At 36.0% G+C, this 25,813-nt stretch overlaps 1 protein-coding gene across 8 annotated transcripts in view; it reads left to right on the top strand.

Annotated features, from left to right (window-relative positions):
• MCTP2 (multiple C2 and transmembrane domain containing 2) overlaps window positions 1–25,813 on the top strand; it is a 241,489-nt gene that overhangs the window by 179,218 nt on the left and 36,458 nt on the right. For all 8 annotated transcript variants that reach the window (XM_072737201.1, XM_072737205.1, XM_072737203.1 and 5 more), the window contains one exon: window positions 24,799–24,921. In XM_072737201.1, coding sequence (XP_072593302.1) covers window positions 24,799–24,921 — 123 coding nt within the window. The remainder of the gene's footprint in view (window positions 1–24,798; window positions 24,922–25,813) is intronic.

Genomic DNA, 25,813 nt, shown 5'->3' with positions numbered 1-25,813 from the left:
GGAGGGTCAGGGCGGGGAAGGGCATTTCAGTTCTGGGCCTAATCTGAGTTGATGTTTGCCAGACTCTCTCTTCCATGATGGGTTTCTCTAGTCCCCTTACCTCTTTCAAGGTGGAGATTAGATTAGTAGGAACAAATCCCTTCCTAGACCCTGGTTCCTTCCAAAGGTGTAAAGGTGTAGAATTTGCTTTCCAATTTCCCTAGGTATGTTCCCTATTTCACATTATGCAATTTTATTGGTTTTCTGTTGCTGATATAACAAACTACCAAAACAAACAAACAAACTACCATACATGTTAAGTGGCTTGAGACTGCACAGATTTATTATCTTATATTTCTGGAGGACATGAGTGTACTACAGGTCTCACTGGCCTAAAATTAAGATGCTGAAAGGGCTATGTTCTATTCTGGGGTCTCCAGGGGAGCATCTGTTTCCTTTCCATTTCCAACTTATAGAGGCTGCCCATGTTCCCTGGCTCATGGTCCTTTCTTCCATCTTCATATCCAGGAAGGGCACATTGTTGTGTTACTCACATGCCATCACTGTATCCTTGATCTGCCCTCACATCTTTTCCTGGCTTTTTTCTTCTGCCTCCACCTTCCACTTGTAAGGACTGGCCCTTGTAATTACACAGGACTGAATCAGGTGGCCCATGATGATCGCCTTATGTTAAGGTTAGGTGGTTAGCAACCTTAACTCCCATCTGTAACCTTAGTTTACTTTTGCACTGAAACATACTCATAGGTTCTGGGGAGTAGGACATGGTCATCTTTTGAGGTACCATACTTCTTCCTACCACAACGAGGCCCATCATTTCAGTCCTTCATTCATGTTGCTTATCTGATGGATGAGGATTAATGAAGTAAGCATCTGCTCCTTGCATAGGAAGTAATTTAGTGAGGCATACATTTGGGAGGAGGGAAGAGGTTATGGACTGTGGACATTTCAGAGAGTGGCTGAGAGAACTGCAGTTACAAATGTACAAAAGTCACATGTTATCAGCATCTTGAAACATTTCTTTTATTTGATTAGCTGAGTCAGCTTCCCTCATAGCTGCTGGTATATGACAGAGGGCTTTACATCTAGGAGCAAGCTGTGTGCCTATCCACAGAGCAGATCTTGGGTATAAGAACCCCAACAGGGAGAGGAATGGGTGGAATAGTTTCAGAGGCCAACCCAAAGGGATGAGGAGACCAAGAATGACTCCAAGCGTTGTTCAGAACTCAGAAGTAATTCCCGATGAGTGGATGAGTGGAACTGGGCCTCAAATCCATACTGTTTCCCCACATGGCTTCCTACAATTCATCAAAATCCAAACCACAACTAGCGAACCAATACAAATCTAGATTCTTATTTGAAAAATTATTTATTTGAGAGAGAGAGTGAGAGCGAGCGAGAGAGAGAGAGAGAGAGAGAAAATGTGAGTGGAGGGAGTGGGAGAGAGAGATTCTTAAAGCAGATTCCTGCTAAGCATGGAGCCCAACATGGGGCTTGATCCCAGGGCACCAGTATCATAACCTGAGCCAAAATCAAGAGTCAGACATTTTACTGAGTCACCCAGGCACCACAAAAGCCTGGTATCTTTGTAAAACATCCCTTAGCATCCTAGACAAAACTGATCTTATCTTGCCCTTTCTCCTGGGCTATTGCAGTTCCTTCCTGGAAGTTTCTACTATTTTTCATTTCATAACTCCATTCCCATAATTAAGGGTACTCTGTTACCAAAATTAGCTGGTTAAATATACAATCCTGCTATTTTTGTGTTTAGCTTACAATCACACCTTCAGCCTATTAGTATGGCATATAGGTCTTTCTGGACACCCCCCCTCAGTATCCACCCTTATCTCCAGCCTCAATTCTCTGTGATCCAGCTCAATTGGTGTCTTTCCATCTCTAGACATGAGAAGCCTTTAAAATTTTACCACTATCCTATCTTTTGCTTGTGCTTTCTTTTACTAAAGAGAAAGTCTAAACTAAGCACTATCACTCTCTAGCATTGGGCAAACACAAAGGAATAATTGAGTAAATGTCTTCTCATTGAACCAATGAATGGCCTGAGTGCTTTTCCACAGAAATAATTAGTGACATAAAGACCAACAAACCTTTTCTTCCATCTGGCTTTCTTCATGCTTTTATTACTGTTCTTTGACTTGGATTCAGTCATTCATCTGCTTGAAGAAGCATGGCAGTGATGATGACTCCTCCCTTCCATCATTGGCCTTGAGTCCTCTCAACAGTACTTGAGGCAGATACTACCCTTTTCATTTTAGAGATGAAAAAAGGTTATGCAATATTTCCAAGAGCACACTGCTAGGATAGAGAGAGCCATGATTTAGAGCTAATCAAAATGAGTATGTCCCAAGCACCATTAAATAAATGCTTAATGTCAGATAATGTAATTGCCTCAGGACACTTGGGTGACTCAGCAGTTGGGCACCTGCCTTTGGCTCAGGTTGTGATCCTGGGATCTGGGATCAAGTCCCACATCAGGCTCCCTGTGAGGAGCCTGCTTCTCCCTCTGCCTATGTCTCCACACGCCTCTCTCTTTCTCTCTCTCTTTCTCTCTCTCTCTCTCTCTGTCTCTAATGAATAAATAAATCTTAAAAAAAAAAAAAAGAAAATGTAATTGCCTCAGAACTGTTAGAAATAACACAACAGGAAAGAGTATGGCATGGTAATTAAGAGCACTCAGCTCCATGGTCAAACTCAACCACAAATTTAATTATTAACAATTTTATTTTCTCATTTAAAATATTATTTTGATTACTGTGTGATCATGTATAATGATATACTCTGATATTTTTATTTACAATCATATATAAATAAGACATGATGAGCATCTCTAGGTGTGTGTGTGCATGTGTATATGTGCCTGTGTGTTTGAGATAGTTTACGCCAGTAGCTGCTAGATGACACCAAGTGTCTTATTCCTTTTTTTAAAAAAAATAGCAACAAGTGCCCCATACACAATAAACACTCCATGAATGTTGATTGAATGGATGTTTGAATTGATTAATCAGTTCAGCAGTTTTAATTGATTTGGAGCCTAGAGTATATTTGACCACCTTGGCTTTCTTGGAATTGGTATAGAATGGATATAAACCATTAGCCAGAACTTTCTCCTGCTCACCCTTTTCAAGCCACATGCAAATGTTCACCTGAGGGATGCTGCACTGGGGGATATTTGTGATTCATGCATCTGGAGTATCTCAGGTTCTATCATTCTGCCTTTGTATAAAGCCATAGTTTGGATTCTGATTTAGGGCTTCCTGGTCTGCCCTCCTAGACCACTACAAGCTGACTTATGTTGTGACATCACACAACTGCAGTGTTGGGTGACAAGTTGTTCAAATGCAAAGGATTCAGTTAGATTTTGAAGGCTCATTTTAACTCTTGTTTCAATTCAATACATCTTTGAGTATCTATTACATACAAGACATTATCCTATGTTTTATAAGAAATACAGATAATAAATTATATATGCTTTAGGATTTTAAAGAGTAAAATTTGAACAAAATGACCATGGTGCCAGGCAGAATACATTTACTTGGGATTTATAGAACCAATTATCAGGCATTATGAAACACTGGGTAACATAATGGCTTGTTCCAAACAGGGCAACCAGTGAGAAAGAAAAAAAAAGAACATTTGTAAGGGCACTTGGATTAAAGCACTGAGAAGGAAAACAGGCAGTTTTTAAAAATAGTAAAATTTTGTGTCTGGAGTATAGAACACATGGTAGGAGAAAGAAAGAATAGTAAATATAAGTTTGGGCCATATTTGATTTGATGCCTTTGAATAGCATATTAAGAGTTTGAGACTCTGTCTCTACAGAGTGGACAGACATAAAGCTTTGAGCAGGAATGTACCACAATGAGAACTAAGCTTTGGGTTATTACTTTGACCTTGATATGGAGAACTAGGAAGTAGAGAAAAATACTATGATAATATATGAGTTAGAGAGTGTATTAGAGTAATCTGGGGCAGAGGTTGTAAACTGGCAAACAATAATGGCCACATTAGGTCCTGTGTATGTGTGTGTTTGTGTGTGTGTGTTATTTGGTTTCTGTCTTTTCTTTTTTCCTTCTTTATTCCCCACCCTGGCCTTTCTCATTTCCAAAATCAGTTCTTTGTCGGCAGCAATTGTAACCAAAAAGAGTGGTTTCTTGGGAGCCTTCAACTACAAGGCTTCAAATGCATAGCATTTCTAAAATCATACCTGTTGTTTCTAGTGGTAAGTTACCTGCCATTTAAAAAAATTATAAAGTATATTTTATATACAAGGGAGTTTATAAAACTATGTGTCTATGTGTACAATTTAAAGAATAATAGGAAGAAACACCTGGGTGCCTATCATCCAACTTAAAAATTTAATATTCCCATTATTATAAAAGTCCTTTCTTTGCCCCTTTATGATCGAATCCTTCTTCATCCCTCATCACCAGAAGTAATGGTGACACCGAATGTTGTGTCATTCACTCACTATCCATTGTAGTTTTGTATATTTGTCTTAGCAGTGTAATTCAGTTTTGTCTATTTTTTGGAGATTTTACCAAATCAATCACATGATACTTTAGTGTCTTACTCTGCGGCCTGCAAATTCATTTAATATCATTTTTGGTGTTCATCCTTGTGGTTCATCTCCATTATGTATGACATTTAACTTTATGAGTAAATTATTATTATTATTATTATCATTATTATTATTATTTAGAGAGAGAGAACACACAGGAGAGGGAAGAGCAGAGAGTGAGGGAGAGCATCTTTTAAGATTTTATTTATTTTTATTTATTTTTAAAAGATTTTATTTATCTAACAGAGACCGAGAGAGCCAGAGAGCACAAGCAGGGGTAACAGCAGAGGGAGAAGGAGAAGCAGGCTCCCCACAGAGCAAGGAGCCTGATGTGGGACTTGATCCCAGAACCCTGGAATCATGACTGGGGCCAAAGGCCGATGCTTAACCTACTGAGCCACCCAGGCGCCTGTTACGATTTTATTTTTATTTTTTAAGAGAGAGAGAGAGAGAGAGAGAGAGCAAGACTGGGGGAGTAGATAGGCAGAGAGAGAGAGAGAATCCCAAGCAGGATCCACAGCCAGCACAGAGCCCACCATAGGACTTGATCTCATGAGCCTGATATCATGACCTGAGCTGAAATCATGAGTCAGATGCTTAAACAAATGAGCCATCCAGGTGACCCTATGAGTAAATTATTTTATTCATACTTTTGGTAGACATTTGGATTAATTCCTGGTTTGGGTTGTTTTTGTTTTTATTTTTTGGCCATTATGAAGAGTGTTCTTGAAGATACATTTCATCTGCTAGACACGTACTAGAGTTTAGAGTCATGGCTCTGAATGTGTGGTGCCTAGACAGCAGTAGCAACATCACCCGGGAACTTTGTAGAAATGTAATGTCCTGAGCCCCACCTAAACCTGGAACCAGAAATTCTGGGGGATAAATCCAGCAACCTGATTTAAACTAGCTCTCTAGTACTTCTCATGCATGTTGATGTTGAAACCCACTGCTCCTAGGAGTGGAGTTACTAGGTTATCTGATCTACACCTTGTGTTTAGTTAATGCCAACCATTTCCCAAGTAATTGAACCATCAGACATCAAATGAAAGTTTATCATTGTTCTGCATCTTGGAAAACTCTTGGGATTCTCTGACTTTTTAAATTTTATCCATCTGATGTATAAAGTCGTACCTTGGTGGTGTTTAATTTGCATTCTCTTCATTACAAATAAGAGTCATATGTTTGGGGCCTTTGTGCTCTTTTTTGTTCTTCATTACTCACTACTTTCATATTGATTTGTAGAAATGTTTTATATAACCTAGATAGAAATTCTTTGTGATAGAAATATCTTCTCTAAGTTTATGGCTTTTTTTTTTTTTTGCTCTAAATGAACTTGTGATGCAAAAAATTCTTATACTTCATGTCAGATTTATCAATTTTTTTTTTGTGGTTTGTGCATTTTGTGTCATTATTGAGGATTGTTCCCTATCCCAAAGTCATAAAGATATTTACTTTTTTATGGTTTTACTTTTTATATTAAAGTTTTAAAGTGACTTTTGATTTGATTTCATTGTTGTGTTCTGGCTACCTGGTTAATCTAGTACCAGTTCTTGAATCATCTTCAATCCCAGTGATCTGCAATTTTCACAGAGTCATAGATCAAATTTCCATATGTGGGTGGGCTGGCCCTTTGGTCTCTTGTCTGTATTCATACCAGTGCTACACAAACATCATTTGGCTTTAACATGATTCTAATTTGTTTTTAATTTTCATGAATGGCTTGGCTATTCTTGTTTTTTTGCTCTTGCACATAAGAGTTGGAATTGATATGTTGTATTCCACAAAAACAAAACAAGATGAAACCAATATTGAAAAATAAGACGCAAAATTAATGAGTTAACTGTCAAAATCGAGACATTGAAAAATTACAGCAAAATGAAGCCAAATGAATTAGAAATAAAAATAAGAGCAAAATCAATGAAGTAGACTCCATGTGTAAAATAAAAGGGGAAATAAAATTAAAAATTGTCTATTAAAAAAACTAATAAAATTGATTATTTTCTGAGAACTTTCAGTGTACAGAGTAAAGGCAAAAGTAAACAATATCAGGCATTAAAGGGAGATCTAATCTGGATTAAGCAGAGATTAAACCTAAGAGGATACTATGAAATCTTATGCTTAAAGTGTTAAAGTATGAAATAGATAAAACTTGTAGAACAACATATCAAAGTGACAGAAAAAGAATGAGAATTGAATCACCCTGAAACCATTAAATAATTGAGTAATTTAATATCTTTCCAAAAAACAAGCACAAAGCCAAGGCAACTTTATAGGTAAATTTCACCAAACTTTTAAGGAGCATGTAAATCCTATCTTATATAAATTCTTTCCAATTGTCTTCTGGTTCTTATCTTTTCTTTTCTTTTCTTTCTTTCTTTTTTTTTTTTTTTTTTTTTTTTGAAGACTAGTTGTCAAGTTTGATTGTTGTTCACTGGGAGGAAATGCTTTTTTTTACCCCCCTCCCCCACCCAGTGTCTACTTTTCAAATTTATTTTGGTTATTAGTTATGTGCAGTTTTGCTCTGAAAAAAACCTACATGTGTTTATTTTTTTCTGTTCATTATAGTTGAGTGTCTTTAAATCTGTGACTTTACATCTTTTGTAACTTTTGAGAAATTCTCATCTAGTATCATTTATAGCTTTTTCTCTATTCTCTCTTTGCTCTCTCCCCCTGGATTCCAAATTTAGTTTTAAACTTTTCTCAGTGTGCCATACGGCTTTTTTACTGTATTTTCTTAGTGTATTTACCTCTGCTTAAAGTATAGATGTTTTCTACCAATACACCAACTCATGAATCTTCTTTTTTCTGTTTTGCTATTAAATTCAGTTAGTGAGTTCTACATTTCACTTACACTTTTTTTAAAAAAAGATTTTATTTATTTATTCATGAGAAACAGAGAGAGAGAGGCAGAGACACAGGCAGAGGGAGGAGAAACTGGCTCCATGCAGGGAGCCGGATGCAGGACTTGGTCCTGGGACTCTGGGATCACGCCCTGAGCCAAAGGCAGACGCTCAACCACTAAGCCACCCAGGTGACCCTCACTTACCCTGTTTTAAAAATATTTCTAGCTTTTGATTACATTTTGTTACAGAAATTCCAGTTCTCTGCTGATATTCTGCATGCTTTTATCCATTTTCATGTATATATTAATCATAACTATTTAAAAATGTATATCCAATAACTCTAACATCTAAATAACCTCATGTTCTCATTATCCGTTTTTCTCTTGATTTTTGGTCATTCTTTTTTTATCCTAACCATGACTAGTTAGTTTTATTAAATACTAGATAAGATTTATTAAAATATTATAGGGGCTGTGGAACTGTGTTGTAGTCTACCAGAGAGGATATAGAGGAAGCAATAAGAGTCTAACAAGTCCATATGGTACAATTAATGTTGAAATGATCAGAGGTAGGATTTCAAAAATTTTGAGGATACATCTATTTCTAGTTACTCCTACGCTTAGTGCATAGCCCTTCAGGTTTCTTAATACAAGCCTGTAATGTTTACTAGAGCCCTTCTATCCTAGTATTTCCTTCACAATCAGTGAGATTACCAAAAGCTTTTAGTTCTCACTTTCTGCCTGGTCTCAACCTTTCACCTGAAGCATGCATGTCTTAGAAAGTAGTAAATTCCTCAGGAGAAATGCATGGAGAATGTTGGGCTTGAATCTCTACTATTCCTTTTGTCTCTTACATCTTGGCTGTCATAGTTTCTATAAAGTATTCTAAATTTTGGCTCCCTAGATTATTAAAATAGAAGAAAACTCTAATATGCTATTCCATTCACTATGCCATCCCACATAATGAATTGGCAAAAACAAAACAAAACAAAACAAAAAGATCCTTGAAGGAGATAAAGTGGTAGCAAACCAAGTTTCGTCTCTGCATTTGTCTTCCATTCTTGATCTTGTCTCCATGGACCCTGGGTGTATTTATTACTCTCAGATGTCTTCAAGAAGAGTTTGTTTATTTGGGTATATTTTCCAGTCTTCATAGTTGTTTTGGGGCTTTTATTTGTTTTTGTGTGTTTCATTCTTTTGCAGAAAGATTGAGGTAAAGCTTCAGCTTCATAATGAAAAACTGAAATTTATGTTCCTACTTAACATATGAGCTTAACACGAGGATATCCTAGAATTCTTTAAATCAAACTATACCACTCCCAATTAATGGGTTTTACTGACCCCTATTTTAGGTCTAGATTGTCTCATTACACACAAATTAGCCTTTTTTTTTTTTTTTGGTAAGTCGATGTTTATATAGATTGGTGTACACATTTATCATTGCTTTTGAGCACATACATTCATGCATTCAGCCTTTGCACTGAGACAGCTTTCCTTCTCTTTGTTTTTTTTTTTTTTAAAGATTTATTTATTTATTCAGAGAGAGAGAGAGAGGCAGAGACATAGGCAGAGGGAGAAGCAGACTCCATGCAGGAAGCCCGACGTGGGACTCGATCCCGGGTCTCCAGGATCACACCCCAGGCTGCAGGCAGTGCTAAACCGCTGTGCCACCGGGGCTGCCCACTTTCCTTCTCTTTGGAATAAATCTCTTTATCTATACTTTCATGAGGGTCTTTTGGTGATAAGTACTTGCTCATGTATTTCTGAAAATATCTTCATTTGACTCTTAAGATAATTTGCTAGATACACTATTCTAAATTGAAAGACTGAAATTTTATGTTATACTGTCTTCTTGCTTTCCTTGTTGCACTAAGATACAAAGTCACTCAAATTGCTTTTTCTTTGCAATTTAGCTATTTTTTTTTCTGTTTAGCTGCTTTTAAGTGTTTCTTTTATGTTCCCAGGTGTTTTTCAGTTCTAATATGGCATTTTTAGGCCTAAATTCTTCATCTGTCCTGGTAAGGATTTTCTTTTCTCTCTCTCTCTCTCTCTCTCTCTGATTTCCTATTATGAGTATCTTTCAATAATTTTGGAAAATTCTCAGGCATTTTATCTTAATATATTGCTTCTTTCCCATTCTATCATTAACTCTTTCTCCCCTACCCTGAACATCTCCTTTCTATCATCCTTATCTCTTAACTTCTATATCTGTATCTTTGTCTTTCTTGTCTACATTCTGGATAATTTCTTTGGAAACATTTCTCAGTTCACTAAGTTTTTCTTCAGCTGCTTTTTTTTTTTTTTAAGATTTTATTTATTTATTTAGACACAGAGAGAGAGAGAGTCAGAGACACAGGCAGAGGGAGAAGCAGGCTCCATGCAGGGAACCGGACGTGGGACTAGATCCCAGATCTCCAGGATCACACCCCAGGCTGCAGGTGGAGCTAAACCGTTGCTCCACAGGGGCTGCCCTCTTCAGCTGCTTCTAATCTGTTAGTCAGTCCACCCATTGTATTTAAATGGCATCCTTACTGCCTTATATTGTTCCTTGCCAATAATCCAGCTCAAATTCCATGATCATTCTTTAAAAAATTTCCTTTCTTCCTTATTTTCATTATATTCAACTAGCAAAACCTTAGGTAAGCACGGCTATTGAAAAACGCATTTAGTGCCTCTTCACCAATGTAGTACATTTCTATAATCTGTTCTCCTTTCCTCTCTTCTAAATTATGTTACAATGTCTGTCCTCAAGCTCTAATGCCTTCTCCCTGTCCTTAGATCATGACTGTGGTTGACATAAGTGCCCTCTGCTCACTGCCCTCCAACAAACAGCTCAGCCACTCCCTTAGAATAAACATCAGAGACTTTCCAGCCATAGTCTAGGCCCCTTAAGACTGACTCCTGTTCCTTTCTCACTTCTACTCTCTTTCTAAATGTCTTACTCACTCTGCTTCAGCCACAAGGGTGAAGGGTCCTTGCTATTCCTTACACATACCAGGTGTACTCCCACTTTTGGACTTTTGAATCTACTATTCCTTTTGACCAGAAGCGTGACAGACTTGGATTTCCATACTTCCTCCAAGGACTTTGCTCATATGTTGCCCTTTCCACAAGGTCTTTCCTAGCAATCCCCACTTATACTTGCCACCCTCTGCCCCCGGTTGCCTCATATTCCTTCTTTTCATCCCCATTTGTTGTGGTTTTGTTTGTTTTCACATGCCAGTTTTTAATCATCTGATATATAATGTATAGTTTGTGTATCTGCTTTTCTGCTTTATTTACCTCATCCCTCATCCCCAGATACCATGTAGGTTCTATTAAGGCTATTTTCTTATTGTTGATGTTGTTAGGGGTGGTGGTTGGTTTGCTAATTTTGTTCACTCTTGTGTCTAAATTGACATGGTTCAGCTCTTCTCTGGCTGGAACCACAGAGGGTAAAGAAGAGAAGTAAAGGAAGGTTCCTGCTATTCCAGAAACCCTTAAGGGGAAATACAAGAATTTCACAGAGTTGAAGATCAAGTATCTGAGTAAGAAATTTGCCCAAAAGATGTTTTGAAGGGCAAGGAGGAAGCCTATGTATGAGAAAGCTAAGCATTACCACAAGGGATATAGGCAGATGTACAGAATTGAGATCATATTGCTAGGATGGCAAGAAAAGCTGGCAACTTGTATGTACCTGCAGAACCCAAATTGGTATTTTTCATCAGGATCAGAGGTATTGGTGGTGTGAGCCCAAAGGTGCAAGGATTGTGGAACCATATATGACATGGGGGTATCCAAATCTGAAGTTGGTGAATGAATTAATCTACAGGCCTGGTTATAGCAAAATCAACAAGTGAGTTGCTCTGGTAGGTAACACATAGATTCCTCAATCTCTTGGTAAATATGACATGATTTGCATGGAGGATCTGAGTCATGAGATCTATACTGTTGGAAAATGTTTCAAAGAAGTAAATAACTTCTTATGGCCCTTCAAATTTTCTTTTCCATGAGGGGGAATGAAAAAAAAGATCACCCACTTTATAGAAGGTGGAGATGTTGGCAACAGGGAAGACCAGATCAATAAGCTTATTAAAAGGATGAACAAAGGTATCTACCATAATTATTTTTGTAATCTAGTCATTTAATAAATTGACTACTTTGAATCAGAAAAAAATTTTAAAAATCAACATAATTCATAGCAAGTGTTCAACAAATGTTTAATGAAGGGAAAATGAACAATGAGTTTACACATAAGTAAAGCAATGATAGTAAGTTAAGGTTAGTATGTAGTGCTCTGGGATGAGTTAAAGAGGAAACACTTCCAAGGTGAGGAAGTGGTCAAGGAGTAGCTTTATAAATGAGAGGAAGGGTATGTTTGTTCAGAAGCAAAATCCTGAACACCATGTCATATTTGGGGTCTGTAAATAGTGTATCTTGATTGGGAATCTAGAATGTGTAGTGAAACATTTAGAAAGAATTTGTAGCTTAGGAATTCTAGTGAAGTCAGTTCAAGGAAGGTCTTAAATATTAAAACTATCATGTCTAACTGTCATAATGTAGGCTAGGAAGAAATAGAGAATTTTAATCAGATGAATGAACATGAGAAGACCTGGAGGTGTTTCTTGCTGTATACTCTGATTTTGCTTTATTATAATGCTACATACTTTTTTCTCTTTTCACAGCAATAAAAGCAGTTACACTTTCTTGACAAGAAGTTGCTTACTGATTTGTTAGAACAATGAATGTGTACTTGGTCAAATTAAAAACAGATTCTTCTATTACTTTCTCTTTGTTTAACCTTGGAGTTCTTTGGAATAGAAGTAGCATAGCTTTGTTTCGTCTTTACCCAGTGCCTTAATTCTAAAATAATCATGCGTATGAGAATCTCTTCTCAAATTATGCCTTGTGCTGACAGGATGGTTATTCATAAAAACTGGATGATTATTTCAGGAGACACTTTTAAAATATTTTAATTGTAATTTTAATGAATGAACTGATTTTTGCCATATTGAGGAAGTGTGTCGGTGTGTGCGCGCACGTGTGCACGTGTGTGTTTTCTTGTTGGTCATAGGCAAAGACCATTCCAGTGGTTTTCACTGAAAATTAGTCTCCTCTTCATCATTTTGCAGATGAAACACCTTCCAACTCCTTTAAATATTCAAAGTTACTGAGACTTGAAGCAATAGTGCCTTAACCAAAATAAATCAACTAGCTCTTCCTTCATGCTTCTTTAGATGTTGCTTGTCAGTATGATTTTAGCTCAGTGGTCTGATAATGGTGGAGTTTGTACTGGTAGCAAGGAAGGTGAATGTTGGGTTGGTTTTCATCTGTTTTCGTTCTAAGATACCTGTTCATTTTTACTCTGAATTTAATCCTTAACTGTATTTATGACATAAATCTTGACCTCTTTATTCTCCTTTAAAAACTCGTTGGGCAGCCTGGGTGGCTCAGCGGTTTAGCACCGCCTTCGGCCCAGTGCGTGATCCGGGGGACCCAGGATCGAGTCCCACATCAGGCTCCCTGCATGGAGCCTGCTTCTCCCTCTGCCTGTGTCTCTGCCTCTCTCTCTCTCCTCTCTGTGTATTCTCATGAATAAATAAATAAAATCTTTAAAAAATAAAAATAAAAATAAAAACTCAGTGTTTAGTTTGGGATGTAGGAATGAGTAACTTAGAAAGTAGCGTGTTCATTGCTGAAACTTGATATAAAGTTTTCCGGTAATTTTCTATCAGAAATGAACATTTTTTAATTACATGTTTAATGTATTTATGCCATCTTAAGTCATCCTGTGTTATTCTACTACACAGAATAGCAATTTAAGATTATCTAGTTAATCTTACAAACAGTGGGTCAAGGTGAAACTCTGTAAACATTAATCATATTAACCTGACCCTAATCTCAGTGGTGGATCTAGGGATTTATGAGAACAAACAATAAAAAAAAAAAGAATCCACCATTTTGTATGAGCAACCCTACCAAAATAAATATATTGAAATGAGGATCTTGATTCCATTTTTTAATTTCTGTTTTTCTTAATATTTTATGTATTTATTCATGAGAGACACAGAGAGGCAGAGACACAGGCAGAGGGAGAAGCAGGCTCCATGCAGGGAGCCCGAAGTGGGACTCAATCCCAGGAACCCGGGATCACAACCTGAGCCAAATGCAGATGCTCAACCACTGAGCCACCCAGGTGTCCTTTTTTTTTTTGTCAATTTCTTTTAACATTACATTCATGGTCAATGTGTAGTTCACAAAAGGCAAACACTACTCTTGGTAATCATACTTTGCGTGTTCTTTTTTTTTTTTTTTTTTTGTCTTAACAAATATAGCGTTTTTAGGAGTTATTCAGAGACTTGGCTTCATGAAATCTGGCTATTTCCTAGTCTTAAATCTACTCTCCAGGGACAGGACAGCATCCTAATATTATTTTAAATGATAATATCCCAGAGTATTTGGAAAAAGATCAGTGTCATCGTATTTGGTATCCCAAGGTAAATAGTTGGAAGTGAGGGGGCACCTGGGTGGCTCAGTGGTTGAGCCTTTGGCTCAGGTCATGATCCCAGAGTCCTGGGGTCGAGTCCTACATTAGGTTCCCCACAGGAAGCCTGCTTCTCCCTCTGTCTTTGTCTCTGCCTTTCTCTGTGTGTCTCTCATAATAAATAAATAACATCTATAAAAAAAAAAAAGAAACTTTAATTTTAAAAAAAGGGGACACCTGAGTGGCTCAGTGGTTGAGCATCTATCTGCCTTTGACTCAGGTTGTGATCCCGGGGAATTCTGGGATCAAGTCCCACATTGGATTCCCCGCAGGGAGCCTGCCTCTCCCTCTGCCTGTGTATCTCATGAATAAATAAATAAAATCTTAAAAAGAATATTTGAAAGTGAAGCATCTTCTTGGATGTATAGAAGATAATTTAATGGCCATTGTATTGGTCGATTACTTAATTATTTATAGATCACTTCATAATGGAACCTGCAGAAAACACAATTTGTTCTTTAAAACTTTGTGTGATGTACGATAACATTCTTCTCCTGTCATAGCTAACTAAACAATATGTAGAAGATTTGTACAAGTGTCTATGACAGTACTGGCTAAGTTCGTCAATCACAGGCTCCCTTGGAATCATGGACTCTCTCTAACAAATTTCTATCTTTAGCATTTTCCCTAGAAAAACAAAGAGTCTTTTTATGAATCACTTTTTCCTCATCTGATATTTGACATGTATATATTTTTGTATCTGTTTTTATAAAAATTTTGACAAATTTTGAGGGGAAAAATTAAGAAATCTTTGCAGCTGAAGATTTAAGGCAATTTCTTAAAGTTACATTTTGGGAGAAGATATAGCCTGGGTCACCTTTGCATCTGCATTATGGAGTGTAAGAAGGAAGCTGACATGATGGAGTAAGAAGCTTTTTTTTTTGGTATCAAAGAAATAGAGCTTCATGTACTCATTCTGACATTGTGTAGATGTTTTAATTCTAAGCAGTGTTCCATTGAATGGGTATATTACATCATTTATTGCTGGGTATTTGGGCTGATGCTAGTGTTGCTGTTATTTGGGATTAAGCTGCTATGCTCTGAACATTTGTGAACAAGTCTTTGTGGGACATGCATTAAATGTTATATGTTAAATTTCTACATTTCAGAGTAGAAAGGCTGTGGATTATAGTAGGAGTATGCTCAAGTTTTTGAGAAACTTCCAAATGGTTTTCTGAATCAGTTATATCATTTTGTATTTCTGTCTGAAGTCTTTGGGAGATCTAGTTGATCCACATTCTGCCAATATTTTCTCTCTTGTCAGTGTTTTCAATTGTAGCCTTTCTAATAATTGTGCATTGCTACTCCCAGGGGTCCTTATTTGCATTTACTTGATGGATAATCATGTTGCCTATCTTTCTATATGCTTTGAGGTATTCATATACATTTCTGTATGTGTGAGGGGCTTGGCCAAATCTTTTCTCGTTTTTATTGGATTATCTCCTTGTTAAGTTGTAAGAATTTTTTTGTATATTAGGATACAAGTTATATTTCAGTATTTGTACAGATAATATTGTTCCCCTTTTTTTGTGGCTTGTTTTTCCATTTTGTAGCTGTGTCTTTCAAAGAGCAAATGAAGATTACTGCTAATAAACTCCATTTTTCTTTTATTTACATTATTCTTTGTACTTTTTGTATCTTAAGAAATGTCACATAAGATAGCAAAGGTTTTTCCTCAGATGTTTTCTTAGAAGTTTTAAAGTTTGAGCATTTATATTTAAGTATTATAATCTACTTAGAGTTATTTCTTATATATGATAAGTTGTAAGGATTAGTTATATTCTTTTTTCTCACACATGTATCCAATTGTTCCAGTGCCATTTGTTGAAAAGACTCATTTCTCTGATAGAGTTACCTTGGCAACTTTCTTAATTAACTGAATATATGTAGATCTATTTCTGGACCTGTTTTCTGTTCCATTGATCTCTATGCCTATCTTTTTGCCAGCACCACACTGTCTTCATTACTATATATTTATAGTAAGTTGTGAAATTAGGCAGTGCAAGCTTTATTTGTTAAAATTGCTTTAATGATTCTGTCACTTATACTTCCAGATAATATTTAGAATCAGCTTGTCAATTTCTAAAAAAAATGGGATTGCTTGCATCTGTAGATCAGTTTGTAGACAACTGCCATCTTAACAATGTTGAGTCTTCCAACCATGAACTCTAGTGGCATATCTATCCACTTATTTTGATATTTTATAATGCAATCTTTTATAATTTCCGGTGAAGAGATCTTGTTCATGTTGTAAATTATATGCCTATATATTTTATAGGTTCTGATGCTACTATAAATAAAAATTTTAAAAAGTCATAATCCAGGAGGGGTTTTTTTTTTTTTTGCTACTAGTATAGAAAAATTGAATTTACTTTAAAAAATAACTTTATATTCTGTGACTTTGCTAATTTCTAGGATTTGCTTTGTAGATTCTTTAGAATTTTGTATGTAAAAAAATCATGTCATCTATACAAAGAGATAGTTTTGCTTTTCTCCTTTTGATACTTGTGCTTATTTCATTTCTCTTACCTTATTGAAGTGGTTAGAATATTTAGTCTAATGCTCAAAACAGTTGGCAAGACTAGACATCCTTACCTTTTCCCTGGTTTTAGAAGGAAATCATGCATTTATTATTCTCATCTCTACTTTTTATGCTTATGATATTTATTCCATTAAGATTTAATATAACTATTGATGTCATTGGCTTTAGATAACCATTTTATTATTTTCCATTTGTCTACTACGTCCCTTATTCCTGTTTCTCTTCTTGCACCTTTTAGCATTCCATTTTAACTCATGCATCTTTTTTTATTCCTCACTGCAATATTCCTTCAGTGGATGGCTCTAGGGATGAAGGTTCATGTGTGAATGTATTATCTCCCTTAACTTTTGATAGTAAATATTATTAATGAACCAGCCCCCCTAAAGTATAGAAACATTGCAGTTCATCTAAGTCCATTTATCTACTCATCATTATCTCTTTTATACTTTAGTTTTCGTATATATTACATGTAAGTACATTATATAGCCCACCAGAACGATGCTATAAGCATAGCTTTAAACAATCATATGGATTATAAAGAAAATAAAATTTGAAAATAATCTTTAATATTGTCCTGTGTATCCACCATTTCTCATGTTCACTGTTTCTTCCTAAAGTTTGAGTTTCCATCTAGTATCTTTTCCCTTCATTCTGAATAAGTCATTTAGCATTTATTGATATGAAGTTATACTGATGACAAATTCTTTAAATTTTCTCTTATCTAAATCTTTACTTCACCTTCATTCATGAGGGATATTTTCATTGGGTATAGAATTCTAGGTTGACAGTTTTTGTTTACGTTTTTGTTTTTCACTTTAGCACCTTAAAATTGTTGCAATGTCTCCTTGCCTCCATGGTTTCTAATGTGAAATCCATGTCCATTCAAATAGTTATGCTCAGAAACATAAGGTATCATTTTATTAATTGATTTCCAAATTCTTTGGTTACCTTTGTTATTCACAAGTGTGGTTACAACGTAGATGCCTAAGCCAGGTTTCTTAAATGTATTCAGCTTGGGTTTCTCTAAAAAAGTGTTTAGCTATTAGTTCTTCACATAATTTTTAACTTATTTCTTTCTCTATGATTCCAAAGACCTATGTGAGAACTTCTGAAATTATCTCACGGACCACAGATACTCCATTCACTTTTTCCGAACATTTTTCTCTTTCAGATAAAATTTCATTGGTTTTCTTTTAAGATTTTATTTATTTATATATGTGAGAGGCAGGAGTCTGGGAGAGGAGCAGAAAAAGACAGACAAGCAGACCCCACATTGAGTTCAGAGCCTGACTTGGGGCTCGAACCCAGGACTCTGAGATCATGACCCAAGGTCAAAATAAAAGTTGGGTGCTTAACTGACTGAGCCACTTAGGTGCCCCAGATAAGATTTCTTTTGATATATCTTTGTGTTCACTGACTTTTTCTTCTTAATTCTGCTACTGAGCATATTCACTAAATTTTTGGAAAATTTTAGATATTGTAAATATTGTAAATATTTTAGATATTGTAGTATTTCACTTACATTATTTTTTTATATTTTCATCTGATATTTACTAATTATCATTCATTGTATGTGTTTATTCTCCTTCACCTCATTGAGCATACTTTTAATAGGTGGTTTAAAGTTCTTGTAATTTCATCATATAATTCATCCTTCAACAATAGCCAAATTTTGGAAGAAGCCCAAATGTCTATGAAACAAGGAATGAAAAGGAAAATGTGAGTTGTATACAAACATACTCACACACACAATGGAATATTACTCAGCCATCCAAAAGAATGAAATCAGGGAGCCCATTGGCTCAGCAGTTTAGTGCCACCTTCAGCCCAGGGCATGATCCTGGAGTCCTGGAATCGAGTCCCACGTTGGGCTCCCTGCATGGAGCCTGCTTATCCATCTGCCTGTGTCACTGCCTCTCTTTCTCTCTGTGTCTCTCATGAATAAATAAAAAAACTTTAAAAAAATGAAATCTTGTCATTTGCAATAATGTGGATGGAGCTAAAGAATATTATACTAAGAGAGTATTATACTAAGTCAGAGAAAGACAAATACCATGTGATTTCACTCATATTCAGAATTTAAGAAATAAATGAATATAAGGAAGGAGGAAAGAGGAAAACCAGGAAGAAGACCCTTAACTCGAGAGAACGAACTGATGGTCACCAGAAGGGAAGTGAGCAAGGGTGGTGGATGAAAGGAGGGCACTTCTTGTGATGAGCACCAGATGTTGTATGGAAGTGTTGAATCACTAGTCCAACACCTGAAACTAATGTTACACTGTATGTCAACTAACTGGAATTCAAATAAAAACTTGGAAGAAAAAAAAATACATAATTCACCTTGAAGTTGGCATCTGTGATTGCCTCTTCCTTGAAAATGGACTACGTTTTCCAGACTTCTTGTATTTAAAGTGATTTTTAATTGAGCAATGTTATGCAGTGGAGACCCTAGATTCTCCTATGTTCTTTCAAATAAGGTTGATTTTCTTTTATAAGAAGACATTTAACTTCAGGGCGCCTGGATGGCTCAGTCGGTTAAGTGTCCACCTTTGGCTCGGGTCATGATTCCAGGGTCTTGGGATCAGGTCCTGTATTGGGCTCCCTGATCAGGAGGGAACCTGCTTCTCCCTCTCCCTCTGCCTACTCCCCCTGATTGTGCTTTCTCTGTCTGTTTCTCTCTCTCTCTGTCAAATAAATAAATAAAATCTTTAAGAAAAGAAAAAAGGCAACATTTAACTTCATTGAACTCAACCTGCAAATTCTGTCTTACCTCCTGTGGGTGTCAGCTCCGATCCCAGATAAGACTGCTTGGAGTCAGCCCCACATCTATGGCAGAGACTGCAGCAGAATTCACATACAGAATTTGGGTTTTTCCTTTGCTTGCTCTCTCCTTCCAGTGTACCTCTATACCATCTCCTGGCCCTGATTATCCCCAACTTCTCTGTTTCATCCATTCAGAAAGATGGCGAATTTTTCTTCTGGGCTTAACCAACTGGTAATACCATTGTGACTGTAGCTGCTCTTGAGAAGAATATGCAAGAACATTACAGTGACACCATGCAGACCTGATTTCTTCTTCTAAGATTTGAACTCCCTTGCAAAGTTTAATGACCTTGGATCAGAATCTCGGGCCTACCTACTACCAACTATCAGAGTCTACCAATTATCATTGGTCTTTAAAAAAAAAAAAAAAAACTGTTTTCAGGGTATTGATATTACTAATATCATTATTATTTTATACAAAGGTATTTATTATAAAATTAATTCTTCTTAAAAAGACAAAAAAAAATTAATTCTTCAAACAATCATGCATTGTTTTTTAATTTTTGTTTTAAAGTGAGCTCTACAACTAACATGGGGCTTGAACTCCAACTCTGAGATAAAAAGTCACATGCTTTACCCCCTGAGCCAGCCAAGTGCCCCTTAAAAATATCTCTAAAGGCACTAGTGTTTCACTCTGGAAGTTTTGGGTCCTTTGAATGTGATATTTAAATGTGGCTCAATTTTTGTTATAAAGTACTTTCTGGTGCTAATTACTTGGTAGAGACGAGTGTTATGGTAAATGAGGTGTTTATCTAGCACAACAGCCTTCTAATATTAATTGATGAACAAGTAATCTTGTTAGATATATTTTATAAATAGCTTTATGATGAAGAAAATAAAAAATATGCTGTTTCCTAATTTTTCCCTAATAGTTTCTTATCAGACTTTTTTTTCACTTGAAGTTATATTTAGCAATATAAAAAAAATAAAATTTTACTTATTTATTAGATAGACATTCAGAAATAGTAACCATTTAGAATATAGTTAAAACTCCTAATCCTAAAAGAACTTTAAGAATAAGGTAAGAGCGTGGGCACCTGGGTGTCTCAGTTGATTAAGCATCTGTCTTCAGCTCAGGTCATGATTCCAGGGTCCTGAGATTGAGCCTCACATCAGGCTCCATACAGGGAGCCTGTTTCTCTGTCACCTGCTCTCTCTGCTTGTGCTCTTTCCCTATCTCTCTCTGTCAAATAAATAAAATCTTAAAAAGAAAAAAGGAGAGAGCAATAGGTAACAATTAGGAAAATCTCTAGCTTTATCTAGTGGAGAAATCACTACTATTTTCTCTGCTTTTCTCTATTAATATTAAAGCAAAACAAGACATCAAAGAAACTTTTAAAAAGAAAAGTATAGGAAAATATAAATTTATATAAAACAATAAAGCCGGTAAAGCACATCAGCTTAACATCCTGGAGGAAATCAACAACATAATATTATGCATTGATTCAAAAAGCATTTTTAAAATTTTATGCTTATAAAAAAGAGTGTAGAGATTTAGCACTAAAAGAACATATAAGTAACACCAAGATTTGAAGGCAAAAAAAATTGTCATGACTTGCAGTTTATATGATTTTCCACATCAGATCTCCAAAAGATAAGATTTGAAATCCCCTACAGCTAATACAAGAGGTCAGAAATAATGTGAACAACATATAAAAATCAGTGCTCCTGTGCCCAGAAGTAACCAATGAAGTATATAACTTTAAAATATCCTCATTAATAATAGTACCAAAACTCAAATTTTTGGAGAAAGATAATAATAAGCATATGCAAGATCAGTGTGATGAAAGGAAGAAAATATTTTGAGATACATAAAGGTCCTAAATATATGAGGAAATAAATAATCCTTAAGATTCTGAAAGTCAGTATCAAGATATCAGTTCTCTCCAAATTAATACATACTTTCAAGACTATCCCACTGAAAATTTCACCAAGAATTTTATGGAATGTTATAAATCGGTTCTATAATACATGTGAAAGAGTAAAAAGCAAAGAACTACCCAAGATAATTTTGAAGGTGAAATAATACAGACTTGCTTACTCAGATGTCATCTGTTTATTTAACTACAGTTATAGATGTGGGCTTGGTAAAAATATTTTTCAATGCACAGGATTAGAATGCTCATAAACAACAAACATACCCATGTGGGAATTTGATATGTAGCAGAAGTAGTGATGGAAACCGTGAACAAAATAGGTATTGGTACCACAATCTAGTTGTAAAAGTTGGCTGTCTGTAAGGGAAAAGTTCAAATTGGATGCTTGTTTCCAACTGTAAACCAAAAGAACACTTGAGACCAAAAAAAAAAAAAAAAAAAAAGGAACATACACATACGTTTATTTTTGGGGAGAAAACTTGATGAAATAACTTTATCATCTCAGAGTAGAATATGATTCCTTAAATAGAACATTGAACATTAAGAGCACAAATTCTAAGGTTGAAGATGAGTATGTTTGACTACATTAATAAGTAAAACCACTGTTTCATCCTATGTTTTCAATAAGAAAGTATAATGGAGGGCAGCTCGGGTGGATCAGCGTTTTAGTGCCGCCTTCAGCCCAGGGCATGATCCTGGAGACCCAGGATCGAGTCCCACGTCTGGGTCCCTGAATGGAGTCTGCTCTTCCCTCTGCCTGTGTCTCTGCCTCTCTCTCTGTCCTCTCTGTGTTTCTCATGAATAAATAAAATCTTTTTAAAAAAGTATAATGAATAAATTACTGAACATTCATTTGAATGGAGTATTCAAAATTAATACACTTTTTTGAAAAAGATTTAATTATTTATTTGAGAGAGAAAGAGCATGGGTAGGGAGGAGAGGCAGAGGAAGGAGAAGCAGACTCCCTGCTGAGCAGGGAGCCTGATGCCGGGATGGATCCCAGAACCCTGAAATCATGACCTGAGCCTAAGGCAGATGCTTAACCAACTGAGCCACCCAGGAGTCCCTAAAGTGAATATACTTGATTTAAATTTACACCATCAACAAATCTGTGGAACATATTATTGAATAAAAAAAATTAGAATGATGGGAATATTTTGATGCTATTTATGTTTTTTTCTAAAATAAACCTTAGATATCCTCAGATGGCAAGGATTCACATCCATTTTCAGACATGGTAGCCTCTGGGAATGGGAGGAATAGGTTGCAGGTAGTTGGTGAAAGTTGACAATGGGAACAAATGATCTGAAAGGTTCTATTTTTAAAAAAGACTAATACATACATTGGAAAGAAAACTGACAACACATCGACAATTCTTAATGCATGCAGGTGCATGGGCATTTGTTAAATTAGTCTATAATTTTTTTCATTTTTGGAATATTTAGTAATATGACATGAAAATATTGCCCTGGCTATAGAGAAGGAAAGAATGGAATGGTACCAAAATAATGGCACCAAAATACTCCTGATATCAGAACCTGAAATTAATATAAAAAGGAAACAACACCTATAAAAAATAAATTTATAAAAAAATTTAAAAAATTAAAAAAATAAAAAGGAAACAATAGCACATGGATATCTATACAAAACATCATCAAATGTTAGCAAATAAAGTGCAAAAGTACATTAAAAGACCATTAGAGCCCAGTGAAGGGGAGGGGAGGTTTCTACCAGAAATAAAAATTCACTTCAGTATTAGGAAATTATAAATACAATATACCATGTCGAGGTTCTAAAATGAGAAGTAAAAAACCCTCATTTCAGAAAATAGTGAAAGAATACTTAATCATTCACCCTCCTCCATTCCTGATTTTAAAAATAATAAGAATGAAATTTTGTTAAAATTGATGTTAGTGTTCTTATTTAAAAAGATTTTCCTTTTTCAAATATTTTCATAAAGATTCATAAATATTTTTTAAATATTAAGAATTATGAATGCTGTATATACACTTCCTAGTGTTGTAAGGTTTATTTGCACATTCTTAATATGAAATAATTTATATAGCTCAAACTAACAGTTAATGTCATGCTTAATTGTAAAAAAAAGTGTTTTTGTAAAATTCAGGAGTTAGACAATATCCTTCTCAACAGTTTTATTTAAAATTGTTCAGTTAGTAGTAATGAAACTAAGTATACATGTTAGAAAGTAAGTTATAGGTATTAGACAAGGAAAAACAGTTGTAGTTCTTTATTTATAGATTGTGTGACTATATTCTTAGAAACCCCCCAAGAGTGAAATGAAATAGTAAGAAAAATCAGTAAAGTTACTAATTAAAAATAATATGTACAAATTATTAGCTTTTATTAATTATCTCCTTAAAATATATAATGGGAGAAATGATTAAATTTAAAATAGCAAAAATAAGCAGGAAAAATATATCTACAAAAATAGAACTTTAACAAGGCATAAAATGTTTTTAGTAATAGGTAAACAAGGAAAAGGAAGGTTCAGTATTTAAGATGCAATAATTTGCCTCTTTTGAGTTGAGATAAGAGTGACTTTTTCAAGCACTTATGTGCCAACAGCTGATAATCACAAATTATCTTATTTCATCTTCTGGATCATTTGTGATTTAGAAAAGAAAGTGAGGCTCAAGTTTTGAAATAATTTTCCCATGATTTCACTCGTGCTTCGTGTTGTAATTATTGTGGGTTGTTTTCTTATTTGTCCTAATTTGCTTGTTGCTTGGAGGCAGAGCCGTGTCTTCTTTGCATTCATGTCTCCCATGACCATTGTCACATAGATACTGGGCTTCAAACCCAAGCTCTGGCTTGTCATTCTCTAGGACAGGGTCACAAATCCAAAGGCCGATGGCAATTCAGCAGGCAAAGCACAGACCTGGTTGAATGTAGGAAGTTCTAGCCCATCATTTCCTGGTGATGAAAAATTTGAAAATTTTAAGATTTAGATTTTTAAACATTGTCAGCCTTATTTAAGCTTTTATTTATTTATTCATGAGAGACACAAAGAGAAAGAGGCAGAGACATAGGCAGAGGGAGAAGCAGGCTCCATGCAGGGACCCCGATCCAGGACTCGATCCCAGGACCCCAGGATCACGCCCTGAGCCGAAGGCAGATGTTCATCCACTGAGCCACCCAGGTTTCCTCACTGGCAGCCAATTTAAAAAGTAATTACTCTCCACAGTTCCAGTAAACCTTACTGTTGGCAAAATTTGGTCTGTGGCTTGACTCTGAGACTTTGGATTAATAATACTACCTGACTAAATTCTGGTTAATCTTAGAGCAAAAAACTGAATACAGTTAATGGGGTAATGGGATTTCCAGGTATGAAGCTACTGTGTTGTCTATTTCAGAGTGTGACTGGCCTATTCATTTCTAGATCTCCTTCATTCTATTGCCAATTCTAGAACTGTTAACCATGTGTGCATGTGTGTGTGTATGTGTGTGTCTGTGTTAACCTGTCTATAATTGTTCCTAAAAGCTACTCTAAATAGAAGGTCCTGGACTTAATTTCCTTAAGTCAAGGCAAAGGCTTTTAAGATTACTCCCATTCTGATTTTTCAAATAATCATTTTTGTCTTGTCTTCCCATCAGGTATTTGTAGTCACTGTCTGGAATTTTGAACTGTACATGATCCCCCTGGCATTGTTGCTACTCTTCATCTACAACTTCATCACACCCACAAAAGGGAAGGTTGGCAGCATCCAGGACAGCCAGGTGAGCAAAGATTCCAGTAATTGTAACATTTGATTAGAGAAACATGTGGTTAACAACAACAAATTACTATTACATCATGACCCAGCTCAACTAGGTGTGAGACTGGAGGAGCAACATTGCACATACATTTATGTTACAGTGGGGGTCTTTTATTGGGTATAACCTGGAGTCCTTCTATGTTATATTCCTGAGTTCTGGCCTACATTCTTAGCATGAGTAGAGCCCTCTGGTGTTTGGTCATCTTTACCATTCCAGCAGTATATTTTAATATGTGCCCATCTGGTTATCTGTAAGGTTCCTATGAATGGCATTCTCAACCACAAAAAAGCCTTTGGCATCTCCTTGAGCTCTTTCAGGGCACAGAAAGCATCGGAGAGGCTACCATAGCCTCCAGACAGCCTTTGCGTGTTCACCTCTGGCCTGAAGCCTTCAGAGGCTTGCCAACTCCCAGGGAGATCAGAGAGTGGGCAGGCATGGGCACCTCAACTTTTGGGCTCCCAGGTCCTGAAAACCTAAAGCTTCCCATGGTATTGAAGGGAGTACCAATAAGACATCTTCTAACATCTATTTATCATACTTCTTCTCTGACCCAGCATTCTGTCTTTCATTTACCCACCCAGAGGATCTTTTCCTGCTCTGGGTGAGCAGGAACTTGTATTCCTAGACTTGCTTTATGGCATTACCTTGGCATTCCAGATTTAAGAAACAAATTTTTATTTTTATTTTTATTTTTTATTTATTTTTTTTTTAAATTTTTATTTATTTATGATAGTCACAGAGAGAGAGAGAGAGGCAGAGACACAGGCAGAGGGAGAAGCAGGCTCCATGCACCGGGAGCCCGACGTGGGATTCGATCCCGGGTCTCCAGGATCGCGCCCTGGGCCAAAGGCAG

The sequence above is a fragment of the Vulpes vulpes genome, chromosome 14 (genome assembly GCF_048418805.1).
Source record: "Vulpes vulpes isolate BD-2025 chromosome 14, VulVul3, whole genome shotgun sequence".
In the NCBI taxonomy this organism is placed as follows: domain Eukaryota; kingdom Metazoa; phylum Chordata; class Mammalia; order Carnivora; family Canidae; genus Vulpes; species Vulpes vulpes.
The sequence above is the reverse complement of the archived record's forward strand: the minus strand, read 5'-3'. Positions and strand labels throughout refer to the sequence as shown.